General features: G+C 44.8%; 1 protein-coding gene across 1 annotated transcript in view; it reads right to left on the bottom strand.

Annotated features, from left to right (window-relative positions):
* Positions 1–13,851, bottom strand: part of LOC139454590 (pre-mRNA-splicing factor ATP-dependent RNA helicase PRP16-like) — a 142,746-nt gene that overhangs the window by 61,355 nt on the left and 67,540 nt on the right. The window contains exon 19 of the mRNA XM_071236400.1: positions 11,736–11,900. Within this exon, the coding sequence (XP_071092501.1) occupies positions 11,736–11,900 (165 nt within the window). The remainder of the gene's footprint in view (positions 1–11,735; positions 11,901–13,851) is intronic.

Raw genomic sequence — 13,851 nt, 5'->3', positions numbered from 1 at the left:
TGTCAACCATGAACATGTGTACAAGCCTCCCTCCATAGGTGCCAGAATGTTGACGGTGTGATGAACAGGAGAACATGTTGTTTAGACCCATGCAGGGTGTCAACCATGAACATGTGTACAAGCCTCCCTCCATAGGTGCCAGAATGTTGACGGTGTGATGAACAGGAGAACATGTTGTTTAGACCCATGCAGGGTGTCAACCATGAACATGTGTACAAGCCTCCCTCCATAGGTGCCAGAATGTTGACGGTGTGATGAACAGGAGAACATGTTGTTTAGACCCATGCAGGGTGTCAACCATGAACATGTGTACAAGCCTCCCTCCATAGGTGCCAGAATGTTGACGGTGTGATGAACAGGAGAACATGTTGTTTAGACCCATGCAGGGTGTCAACCATGAACATGTGTACAAGCCTCCCTCCATAGGTGCCAGAATGTTGACGGTGTGATGAACAGGAGAACATGTTGTTTAGACCCATGCAGGGTGTCAACCATGAACATGTGTACAAGCCTCCCTCCATAGGTGCCAGAATGTTGACGGTGTGATGAACAGGAGAACATGTTGTTTAGACCCATGCAGGGTGTCAACCATGAACATGTGTACAAGCCTCCCTCCATAGGTGCCAGAATGTTGACGGTGTGATGAACAGGAGAACATGTTGTTTAGACCCATGCAGGGTGTCAACCATGAACATGTGTACAAGCCTCCCTCCATAGGTGCCAGAATGTTGACGGTGTGATGAACAGGAGAACATGTTGTTTAGACCCATGCAGGGTGTCAACCATGAACATGTGTACAAGCCTCCCTCCATAGGTGCCAGAATGTTGACGGTGTGATGAACAGGAGGACAACATGTTGTTTAGACCCATGCAGGGTGTCGACCATGAACATGTGTACAAGCCTCCCTCCATAGGTGCCAGAATGTTGACGGTGTGATGAACAGGAGGACAACATGCTGTTTAGACCCATGCAGGGTGTCAACCATGAACATGTGTACAAGCCTCCCTCCATAGGTGCCAGAATGTTGACGGTGTGATGAACAGGAGAACATGTTGTTTAGACCCATGCAGGGTGTCAACCATGAACATGTGTACAAGCCTCCCTCCATAGGTGCCAGAATGTTGACGGTGTGATGAACAGGAGGACAACATGCTGTTTAGACCCATGCAGGGTGTCAACCATGAACATGTGTACAAGCCTCCCTCCATAGGTGCCAGAATGTTGACGGTGTGATGAACAGGAGAACATGTTGTTTAGACCCATGCAGGGTGTCAACCATGAACATGTGTACAAGCCTCCCTCCATAGGTGCCAGAATGTTGACGGTGTGATGAACAGGAGGACAACATGTTGTTTAGACCCATGCAGGGTGTCGACCATGAACATGTGTACAAGCCTCCCTCCATAGGTGCCAGAATGTTGACGGTGTGATGAACAGGAGAACATGTTGTTTAGACCCATGCAGGGTGTCAACCATGAACATGTGTACAAGCCTCCCTCCATAGGTGCCAGAATGTTGACGGTGTGATGAACAGGAGAACATGTTGTTTAGACCCATGCAGGGTGTCAACCATGAACATGTGTACAAGCCTCCCTCCATAGGTGCCAGAATGTTGACGGTGTGATGAACAGGAGAACATGTTGTTTAGACCCATGCAGGGTGTCGACCATGAACATGTGTACAAGCCTCCCTCCATAGGTGCCAGAATGTTGACGGTGTGATGAACAGGAGAACATGTTGTTTAGACCCATGCAGGGTGTCAACCATGAACATGTGTACAAGCCTCCCTCCATAGGTGCCAGAATGTTGACGGTGTGATGAACAGGAGGACAACATGTTGTTTAGACCCATGCAGGGTGTCGACCATGAACATGTGTACAAGCCTCCCTCCATAGGTGCCAGAATGTTGACGGTGTGATGAACAGGAGAACATGTTGTTTAGACCCATGCAGGGTGTCAACCATGAACATGTGTACAAGCCTCCCTCCATAGGTGCCAGAATGTTGACGGTGTGATGAACAGGAGAACATGTTGTTTAGACCCATGCAGGGTGTCAACCATGAACATGTGTACAAGCCTCCCTCCATAGGTGCCAGAATGTTGACGGTGTGATGAACAGGAGGACAACATGCTGTTTAGACCCATGCAGGGTGTCAACCATGAACATGTGTACAAGCCTCCCTCCATAGGTGCCAGAATGTTGACGGTGTGATGAACAGGAGAACATGTTGTTTAGACCCATGCAGGGTGTCAACCATGAACATGTGTACAAGCCTCCCTCCATAGGTGCCAGAATGTTGACGGTGTGATGAACAGGAGAACATGTTGTTTAGACCCATGCAGGGTGTCAACCATGAACATGTGTACAAGCCTCCCTCCATAGGTGCCAGAATGTTGACGGTGTGATGAACAGGAGAACATGTTGTTTAGACCCATGCAGGGTGTCAACCATGAACATGTGTACAAGCCTCCCTCCATAGGTGCCAGAATGTTGACGGTGTGATGAACAGGAGGACAACATGTTGTTTAGACCCATGCAGGGTGTCAACCATGAACATGTGTACAAGCCTCCCTCCATAGGTGCGAGAATGTTGACGGTGTGATGAACAGGAGAACAACATGTTGTTTAGACCCATGCAGGGTGTCAACCATGAACATGTGTACAAGCCTCCCTCCATAGGTGCCAGAATGTTGACGGTGTGATGAACAGGAGAACAACATGCTGTTTAGACCCATGCAGGGTGTCAACCATGAACATGTGTACAAGCCTCCCTCCATAGGTGCCAGAATGTTGACGGTGTGATGAACAGGAGGACAACATGCTGTTTAGACCCATGCAGGGTGTCAACCATGAACATGTGTACAAGCCTCCCTCCATAGGTGCGAGAATGTTGACGGTGTGATGAACAGGAGAACAACATGTTGTTTAGACCCATGCAGGGTGTCAACCATGAACATGTGTACAAGCCTCCCTCCATAGGTGCCAGAATGTTGACGGTGTGATGAACAGGAGGACAACATGCTGTTTAGACCCATGCAGGGTGTCAACCATGAACATGTGTACAAGCCTCCCTCCATAGGTGCCAGAATGTTGACGGTGTGATGAACAGGAGGACAACATGCTGTTTAGACCCATGCAGGGTGTCAACCATGAACATGTGTACAAGCCTCCCTCCATAGGTGCCAGAATGTTGACGGTGTGATGAACAGGAGAACATGTTGTTTAGACCCATGCAGGGTGTCAACCATGAACATGTGTACAAGCCTCCCTCCATAGGTGCCAGAATGTTGACGGTGTGATGAACAGGAGGTCAACATGCTGTTTAGACCCATGCAGGGTGTCAACCATGAACATGTGTACAAGCCTCCCTCCATAGGTGCCAGAATGTTGACGGTGTGATGAACAGGAGGACAACATGTTGTTTAGACCCATGCAGGGTGTCAACCATGAACATGTGTACAAGCCTCCCTCCATAGGTGCCAGAATGTTGACGGTGTGATGAACAGGAGGACAACATGTTGTTTAGACCCATGCAGGGTGTCAACCATGAACATGTGTACAAGCCTCCCTCCATAGGTGCCAGAATGTTGACGGTGTGATGAACAGGAGGACAACATGTTGTTTAGACCCATGCAGGGTGTCAACCATGAACATGTGTACAAGCCTCCCTCCATAGGTGCCAGAATGTTGACGGTGTGATGAACAGGAGAACATGTTGTTTAGACCCATGCAGGGTGTCAACCATGAACATGTGTACAAGCCTCCCTCCATAGGTGCCAGAATGTTGACGGTGTGATGAACAGGAGGACAACATGTTGTTTAGACCCATGCAGGGTGTCAACCATGAACATGTGTACAAGCCTCCCTCCATAGGTGCCAGAATGTTGACGGTGTGATGAACAGGAGAACATGTTGTTTAGACCCATGCAGGGTGTCAACCATGAACATGTGTACAAGCCTCCCTCCATAGGTGCCAGAATGTTGACGGTGTGATGAACAGGAGAACAACATGTTGTTTAGACCCATGCAGGGTGTCAACCATGAACATGTGTACAAGCCTCCCTCCATAGGTGCGAGAATGTTGACGGTGTGATGAACAGGAGGACAACATGCTGTTTAGACCCATGCAGGGTGTCAACCATGAACATGTGTACAAGCCTCCCTCCATAGGTGCGAGAATGTTGACGGTGTGATGAACAGGAGGACAACATGTTGTTTAGACCCATGCAGGGTGTCAACCATGAACATGTGTACAAGCCTCCCTCCATAGGTGCGAGAATGTTGACGGTGTGATGAACAGGAGGACAACATGTTGTTTAGACCCATGCAGGGTGTCAACCATGAACATGTGTACAAGCCTCCCTCCATAGGTGCGAGAATGTTGACGGTGTGATGAACAGGAGGACAACATGTTGTTTAGACCCATGCAGGGTGTCAACCATGAACATGTGTACAAGCCTCCCTCCATAGGTGCGAGAATGTTGACGGTGTGATGAACAGGAGAACAACATGTTGTTTAGACCCATGCAGGGTGTCAACCATGAACATGTGTACAAGCCTCCCTCCATAGGTGCGAGAATGTTGACGGTGTGATGAACAGGAGAACAACATGTTGTTTAGACCCATGCAGGGTGTCAACCATGAACATGTGTACAAGCCTCCCTCCATAGGTGCGAGAATGTTGACGGTGTGATGAACAGGAGGACAACATGTTGTTTAGACCCATGCAGGGTGTCAACCATGAACATGTGTACAAGCCTCCCTCCATAGGTGCCAGAATGTTGACGGTGTGATGAACAGGAGGACAACATGTTGTTTAGACCCATGCAGGGTGTCAACCATGAACATGTGTACAAGCCTCCCTCCATAGGTGCGAGAATGTTGACGGTGTGATGAACAGGAGAACAACATGTTGTTTAGACCCATGCAGGGTGTCAACCATGAACATGTGTACAAGCCTCCCTCCATAGGTGCGAGAATGTTGACGGTGTGATGAACAGGAGGACAACATGTTGTTTAGACCCATGCAGGGTGTCAACCATGAACATGTGTACAAGCCTCCCTCCATAGGTGCCAGAATGTTGACGGTGTGATGAACAGGAGGACAACATGTTGTTTAGACCCATGCAGGGTGTCAACCATGAACATGTGTACAAGCCTCCCTCCATAGGTGCCAGAATGTTGACGGTGTGATGAACAGGAGGACAACATGTTGTTTAGACCCATGCAGGGTGTCAACCATGAACATGTGTACAAGCCTCCCTCCATAGGTGCGAGAATGTTGACGGTGTGATGAACAGGAGGACAACATGTTGTTTAGACCCATGCAGGGTGTCAACCATGAACATGTGTACAAGCCTCCCTCCATAGGTGCCAGAATGTTGACGGTGTGATGAACAGGAGGACAACATGTTGTTTAGACCCATGCAGGGTGTCAACCATGAACATGTGTACAAGCCTCCCTCCATAGGTGCGAGAATGTTGACGGTGTGATGAACAGGAGAACAACATGCTGTTTAGACCCATGTCGCACAGATTGGAAGCTTTAATGGAACTGGAAAATTTAAAACAATAAAATATGCAAGATTGAACATGATTGGGACAGCTACCCAAATTATGCCTGAACAAAATCGCTGGTTTAATCCATCTACATGCAATACCTGACAAGTAACAGTCAGTGGGGATGTAAAATGGTTCACTCCAGATGCAACTGATCTCCACTCTGGGAACTTGAAAATGAGATGTTTTTTATGATTTTAATTCACTTCTCAGTAATGATGCTTTGTATATATAGGACCTGTTCTCGCGTTCTCAGTGAAGCTTCACTTCATCATCTGCCCGTGGGTCCTTGGGGAAACACGAGGTACAATACAAACCATGACATATGTCGGTGTATCAAATTTCCCCTGGTTCAGTCAGATAGAGAGTTGCCAGTCCCCAATGCTCCAGACTATACAAGCAGTCCGACAAGATAGAGTTGCCAGTCCCCAATGCTCCAGACTATACAAGCAGTCCGACAAGATAGAGAGTTGCCAGTCCCCAATGCTCCAGACTATACAAGCAGTCCGACAAGATAGAGAGTTGCCAGTCCCCAATGCTCCAGACTATACAAGCAGTCCGACAAGATAGAGAGTTGCCAGTCCCCAATGCTCCAGACTATACAAGCAGTCCGACAAGATAGAGAGTTGCCAGTCCCCAATGCTCCAGACTATACAAGCAGTCCGACAAGATAGAGAGTTGCCAGTCCCCGATGCTCCAGACTATACAAGCAGTCCGACAAGATAGAGAGTTGCCAGTCCCCGATGCTCCAGACTATACAAGCAGTCCGACAAGATAGAGAGTTGCCAGTCCCCAATGCTCCAGACTATACAAGCAGTCCGACAAGATAGAGAGTTGCCAGTCCCCGATGCTCCAGACTATACAAGCAGTCCGACAAGATAGAGAGTTGCCAGTCCCCAATGCTCCAGACTATACAAGCAGTCCGACAAGATAGAGAGTTGCCAGTCCCCAATGCTCCAGACTATACAAGTAGTCCGACAAGATTGAGAGTTGCCAGTCCCCAATGCTCCAGACTATACAAGTAACAATGACTAAACAACAGTACACATGAGAATAGTACTGTTTACTAACTTGTGGATTATCAGCTTAGTAACTTCATCAATAATGTGATTAACGTTTACAGTTAATTTACCGGTAGCTCTTACATTGAATTAAATATAGAATGCTTAGGTAATTTAGGGAATACAATAATAGCGTGACCACCGGGCATGCAACCCTTTGAAAACTGACTGTCCGTCAGCTAAATAGATCTACATAGCCACGGACTGTTGGGAAGGTGGGTATTCTAAACACTGTATCTGTGAGGTGCAGATTCCATTCAAGTCAGGAAGTTTTCATGTCAAGTTTATACATTTACCATGTCAATAATCAACATCAGATGCCAAGTGAAACGCTGTTTATACAATTCAAATGTAAACCCTTGTCTTACAATTCAAATGTAAACCCTTGTCTTACAATTCAAATGTAAACCCTTGTCTTACAATTCAAATGTAAACCCTTGTCTTACAATTCAACTGTAAAACCCTTGTCTTACAATTCAAATGTAAACCCTTGTCTTACAATTCAACTGTAAAACCCTTGTCTTATAATTCAACTGTAAAACCCTTGTCTTACAATTCAAATGTAAACCCTTGTCTTACAATTCAACTGTAAAACCCTTGTCTTACAATTCAACTGTAAAACCCTTGTCTTACAATTCAAATGTAAACCCTTGTCTTACAATTCAAATGTAAACCCTTGTCTTACAATTCAAATGTAAACCCTTGTCTTACAATTCAAATGTAAACCCTTGTCTTACAATTCAACTGTAAAACCCTTGTCTTACAGTTCAAATGTAAACCCTTGTCTTACAATTCAACTGTAAAACCCTTGTCTTACAATTCAAATGTAAACCCTTGTCTTACAATTCAACTGTAAAACCCTTGTCTTACAATTCAACTGTAAAACCCTTGTCTTATAATTCAAATGTAAACCCTTGTCTTACAATTCAACTGTAAAACCCTTGTCTTACAATTCAACTGTAAAACCCTTGTCTTACAATTCAACTGTAAAACACTTGTCTTACAATTCAACGGTAAAACCCTTGTCTTACAATTCAACTGTAAAACCCTTTTCTTACAATTCAACAGTAAAACCTCTCAGGTGGGGTGCATTCTATAAAGCTATCATAACACTAAGGTGGTCATAACTCCCAAACGTTAACAGTGTCCATTCTACAAAGCTATCTTGTCTTACAATTCAACAGTAAAACCTCTCAGGTGGGGTCCATTCTACAAAGCTATCGTAACGCTAAGGGGAACGTAACTCCCATACTTTAACACAGACATACGACAGTCGTAGTGCAAAGATCGCTTTGAGGAATGGGGCCCTAGTCTCACTTGACAGTAGTACCTCTGTCATAGCGACTCATTTGGGACAACCATTGTCTGAAGAACATTTGATTCCAAAGGCGAACAAGAGTTTGCCACTAACGTGGCTATATATATCCCCCCCACCCCTGTTACCGAATTTATGACATACTTAAATCTAAACAAACCCTAACCTTTACAGACTTGACAGACCTGTTAAGTTTCATGGAAAAAATTTGAACGGTTTATGAGGAAACGAAACGTGACGGACGGACAGACAGAGCCCGTTTCTATATCCCCCACCAACTTTGTTGGGAGGGGGATAATTATCCTGTAGCCATGACATGTATATGTCTCCATAACTAAATTGCCATTACCTAAAGGCGCTAATCCCCATTTTTAATTCTCACCAACATTTCATTGTATATTGACTGTCAGCCAACCTGGGCTACCATATCACTTCCCGTTAATTACTGTTAAATTATAGTATGACATTTGTTGCATCAATTGATCATCCACTGAGCTGTGTCAGTTCATCACGCCCATATGTCCCATGTCCAGAGCAACATCATTGTCTCTTTGTCTGTCCATTGTTGTTCATTACTATATATGTGTTATCATTACACTGTTAGTCAGCTCGGTATTCCGAGTGCTGGTGTCGGGATGACCTCGAGCAGGATGTGCTGCTCGTAGGAAACGTCCTGAGGTTGAGCTGGAGCTTGCTGCACTCACCTCATGTCTGCCTGAGCTGGAAGGTCTGATCATTGCTGTGTTTGTGTTGTCAGAGCAGGTATTCCGCTCATTGTGTATTTGTATTTGTTGTTTATTGTTTACATGTTGTGCATAAAACGTTCCTGAGCAGTGATGTCGATTTTGTCCTTGATTTCCCCAAGAGCCAATTCCCCGTTAACATGCGCGTTGACACCTCCCACAAGGTTACAATGTAAGGACGTGCGGTATTACTGGTACACCGGTTTATTGAGCAAATGTTTGTAAACCATTGGTGCAATATAAATAAGTATATTTATGTGTTCCTAATCGATATGGAGATGGAAAATAGCATCTTTCTGATACAACTTGCCTCTGATGATCTTTTTATCAATTAGTGTGTCACATCGTGTCTAAAAGCTCCTCACAGCAATAGCCCATTCGGGAACTCTCTATTGCAAGAGCATAACAAAGGTGTCACACGCTTGCGCTACCATGTGACCGTATTATTTCCCTTGATCGTTGCTGGGATACAAAATGGTGAGCCAAGTAAATCAGTAATGTATTGCAATACAGGTAAAAGTATGGCAATATTTTGCAATACAAAATCCAGGTCAATACACAGCCCTGTTACCATGGTAACTGTGCTACAGACGAGTGGCAGGAGGTCACAGTTTGCAGGGCAAGGGGCGACGTGATGATCACCATTACAACACTTTACACACTCTGGATCTGGAGATATATATATGCCCTTCCCATGTCTAAACATGTTCCCAGAATGTAGACATAGGTTTGTAAATAACATGCACAGTTTGTAAATAAACAAGAGAGCATCATTATGGAAGTGTATTGTCAAGATGTTTTCCTGAATGAGGTGAACAGGTTACACAGTGTTAAATGTATTGGGACAAAAGCCTTCTGAATACAGGGTCTATTTCATGTGTGGGTGTGCGGCTGCTTGTACTTGTACGGATTAATGATGCCAATGCTAGTTTTATAGTACCAGTCAGAGCTCCAGATATGATGCGTATCTACGTAAAATACGCATCAGAAATGCAGAAATACACAGTAAAATAAAATCCAAGCGTATCAAATACGCAACGAACATTAGAGATACGCTACAAAAATAAAACTTGTGCGTATCATCAAAATATTGTGAAGTAACCCTGCGTATTCTATTAGCAAATCAGCAACTTATTTTGAAATTATATACGGGCATTCCGTCAACCTTGCCAAACTCCACGATGACAGTTACATCATGATCATTTGCCATCTTGTGGAAGTATCAAGGTATATTTGAGTCCTATAAAGCTCTCGAACACACACGACACCAGTTTGCAGGGACTAGGTTAATAGTGTTTTTAAATATTTAACTTGAATACCCACATGTGTAAAAACTAGTGGGTAACAGAAATTTGAATACCCAGATAGAATTACTCATACCCAATGATTTTAAAATGCATGGGTAAAATACCCACAAAACCAAAAGCTTATCTGGAGCTCTGACAAGCCCACGGACATACCATGCCGCGGTTTAACATGGATAAACCACTCAGACACAGTATACTGACCAGCCCACTGACATACCATGCCGCAGTTTAACATGGATACACCACTCAGACACAGTATACTGACCAGCTCACTGACATACCATGCCGCAGTTTAACATGGATACACCACTCAGACACAGTATACTGACCAGCCCACGGACATACCATGCCGCGGTTTAACATGGATAAACCACTCAGACACAGTATACTGACCAGCCCACTGACATACCATGCCACAGTTTAACATGGATACACCACACAGACACAGTATACTGACCAGCCCACTGACATACCATGCGACAGTTTAACATGGATACACCACTCAGACACAGTATACTGACCAGCTCACTGACATACCATGCCGCGGTTTAACATGGATACACCACTCAGACACAGTATACTGACCAGCCCACGGACATACCATGCCGCGGTTTAACATGGATAAACCACTCAGACACAGTATACTGACCAGTCCACGGACATACCATGCCGCGGTTTAACATGGATAAACCACTCAGACACAGTATACTGACCAGCCCACGGACATACCATGCCGCGGTTTAACATGGATACACCACTCAGACACAGTATACTGACCAGCCCACGGACATACCATGCCACAGTTTAACATGGATACACCACTCAGACACAGTATACTGACATACCATGCCACAGTTTAACATGGATACACCACTCAGACACAGCTTTAATGATGTTTCTCAGTCCTGAAGTGTCAGCAATGTCTCTCAGTTGACTGTGACTAAATGATGTTCAACATATTGGCCAACATAACCATCTTAAGGTTAGTGAAGACCCTACCAGGTACCCATCAAACAACTGTGTGACTGAGCGCTGTGCAAGATGCTAACTAACATAACTCCTTAAATGTTGGTTGAGACACTACCAGGTACCCATCAAACAACTGTGTGACTGAGCGCTGTGCAAGATGCTAACTAACATAACTCCTTAAATGTTGGTTGAGACACTACCAGGTACCCATCAAACAATTGTGTGACTGAGCGCTGTTCAAGATGCTAACTAACATAACTCCTTAAATGTTGGTTGAGACACTACCAGGTACCCATCAAGCAACTGTGTGACTGAGCGCTGTTCAAGATGCTAACTAACATAACTCCTTAAATGTTGGTTGAGACACTACCAGGTACCCATCAAACAACTGTGTGACTGAGCGCTGTTCAAGATGCTAACTAACATAACTCCTTAAATGTTGGTTGAGACACTACCAGGTGCCCTGTGTGACTGAGTGCTGTGCAAGATGCTAACCAACATGTTTAACAGTTGTGAAGACAATACTGAGAGCTACACAACACTAATGCACCTACTAGGTACCCTGTGTGACAGAGTGCTGTGCAAGATACTTGCCAACCTAACTGTTTAACTGTTGTGAAGACAATACTGAGAGCTATACAACACTAATGCACTAATTGGTACAATGTGTGAAGCCCATTTCTGATGTCCCCCGCCCTGATATTGCTGGAATATTTCTAAAAGTGATGTAAAACCATACTCACTCACTCACTCACTCACTCACTCACTCACATACCTACCAGGATCTCGGCGCTGCACTCCATCTCCAGGGAGACGATGACCATCTTGGAGAGGGCGGGGTCCAGGGGGAACTCCACCATGCTGCGCCCCATGGGCGTCAGGGCCCCGGTGTTGTCCAGGGCACCCAGGATCCACAGCTGGTACATCGAGTTCAAGATGTTGTCCTCAAAAACAAAAACAACGACACTATATTTCTTGTTAACTTGTCTCTGTATGTTTCATAGTTAAGCTTCACGGGATAAAAAACAAACTAGATGTACCAGGGTCAGCAGCTCTCCTGAATCCGAGGGAGAGTATTGCTGGATACACTCGACTTGTTGAATTGTTTATGTTTCTTATGTTTCCCAAACATGAATGACAGAACTGTTTGTGCATGCTTCTTCTCTAATGGTCAGTCTCTAAGTAGAGGTCAGTCACTAAGTAAAGGTCAGTCTCTAAGTAGAGGTCAGTCTCTAAGTAAAGGTCAGTCACGAACTAAAGGTCAGTCCCTAAGTAAAGGTCAGTCACTAACTAAAGGTCAGTCCCTAACTAAAGGTCAGTCTCTTAGTTAAGGTCAGTCTCTAACCAAAGGTCAGTCCCTAAGTAAAGGCCAGTCACTAACTAAAGGTCAGTCCCTAACTAAAGATCAGTCTCTTACTGAAGGTCAGTCTCTTACTGAAGGTCAGTTTTTAACTAAAGGTCAGTCCCTAACTAAAGGTCAGTCTCTAACTAAAGGTCAGTCCCTAACTTAAGGTCAGTCCCTAACTTAAGGTCAGTCCCTAAGTAAAGGTTAGTCCCTAACGCAACGTCAGTCTCTAACTAATGGTCAGTCCCTAACTAAAGGTCAGTCTCTAGCTAAAGGTCAGTCTCTAAGTAAAGGTCAGTCTCTAAGTAAAGGTCAGGCCCTAACTGAAGGCCAGTCCCTAACTAAAGGTCATTCTCTAGGTAAAGGTCAGTCTCTAACTAAAGGTCAGTCTCTAACTAAAGGTCATTCTCTTACTAAAGGTCAGTCTCTAACTAAAGGTCAGTCTCTAAGTAAAGGTCAGTATCTAAGTAAAGGTCAGTCTCTAACTAAAGTTCAGTCTCTGAGTAAAGGTCAGTCTCTAAGTAAAGGTCAGTCTCTTACTGAAGGCCAGTCCCTAACTAAAGGTCAGTCTCTAGCTAAAGGTCAGTCTCTAGCTAAAGGTCAGTCTCTAGCTAAAGGTCAGTCTCTAAGTAAAGGTCAGTCTCTTACTGAAGGCCAGTCCCTAACTAGTGGTCAGTCTCTAAGTAAAGGTCAGTCTCTTACTAAAGGTCAGTCTCTAACTAAAGGTCAGTCTCTAAGTAAAGGTCAGGCCCTAACTAAAGGTCAGTCTCTAAGTAAAGGTCAGTCTCTAACTAATGGTCAGTCCCTAACTAAAGGTCAGTCTCTAACTAAAGGTCAGTCCCTAACTGAAGGCCAGTCCCTAACTAAAGGTCAGTCTCTAACTAAAGGTCAGTTTCTCAGTAAAGGTCAGTGTCTAGCTAAAGGTCAGTCTCTAGGTAAAGGTCAGTCTCTAACTAAAGGTCAGTCCCTAACTAAAGGTCAGTCTCTAAAGGTCAGTCTCTAAGTAAAGGTCAGTCTCTAAGTAAAGGTCAGTCTCTTACTGAAGGCCAGTCCCTAACTAAAGGCCAGTCCCTAGCTAAAGGTCAGTCTCTAAGTAATGGTCAGTCCCTAAGTAAAGGTCAGTCTCTTACTGAAGGCAAGTCCCTAAATAAAGGTCAGTCTCTAGCTAAAGGTCAGTCTCTAAGTAAAGGCCAGTTTCTTACTGAAGGCCAGTCCCTAACTAGTGGTCAGTCTCTAAGTAAAGGTCAGTCTCTTACTAAAGGTCAGTCTCTAACTAAAGGTCAGTCTCTAAGTAAAGGTCAGTCTCTTACTGAAGGTCAGTCTCTAACTAAAGGTCAGTCTCTAAGTAAAGGTCAGGCCCTAACTAAAGGTCAGTCTCTAAGTAAAGGTCAGTCTCTAACTAATGGTCAGTCCCTAACTAAAGGTCAGTCTCTAACTAAAGGTCAGTCCCTAACTGAAGGCCAGTCCCTAACTAAAGGTCAGTCTCTAACTAAAGGTCAGTTTCTCAGTAAAGGTCAGTGTCTAGCTAAAGGTCAGTCTCTAGGTAAAGG

Source organism: Haliotis cracherodii, unplaced genomic scaffold (assembly GCF_022045235.1).
Source record: "Haliotis cracherodii isolate W230 unplaced genomic scaffold, xgHalCrac1.p SCAF_10, whole genome shotgun sequence".
NCBI lineage: Eukaryota > Metazoa > Mollusca > Gastropoda > Lepetellida > Haliotidae > Haliotis > Haliotis cracherodii.
Note: the sequence above shows the minus strand (reverse complement) of the source record. Positions and strands in the feature narration are given on the sequence as shown.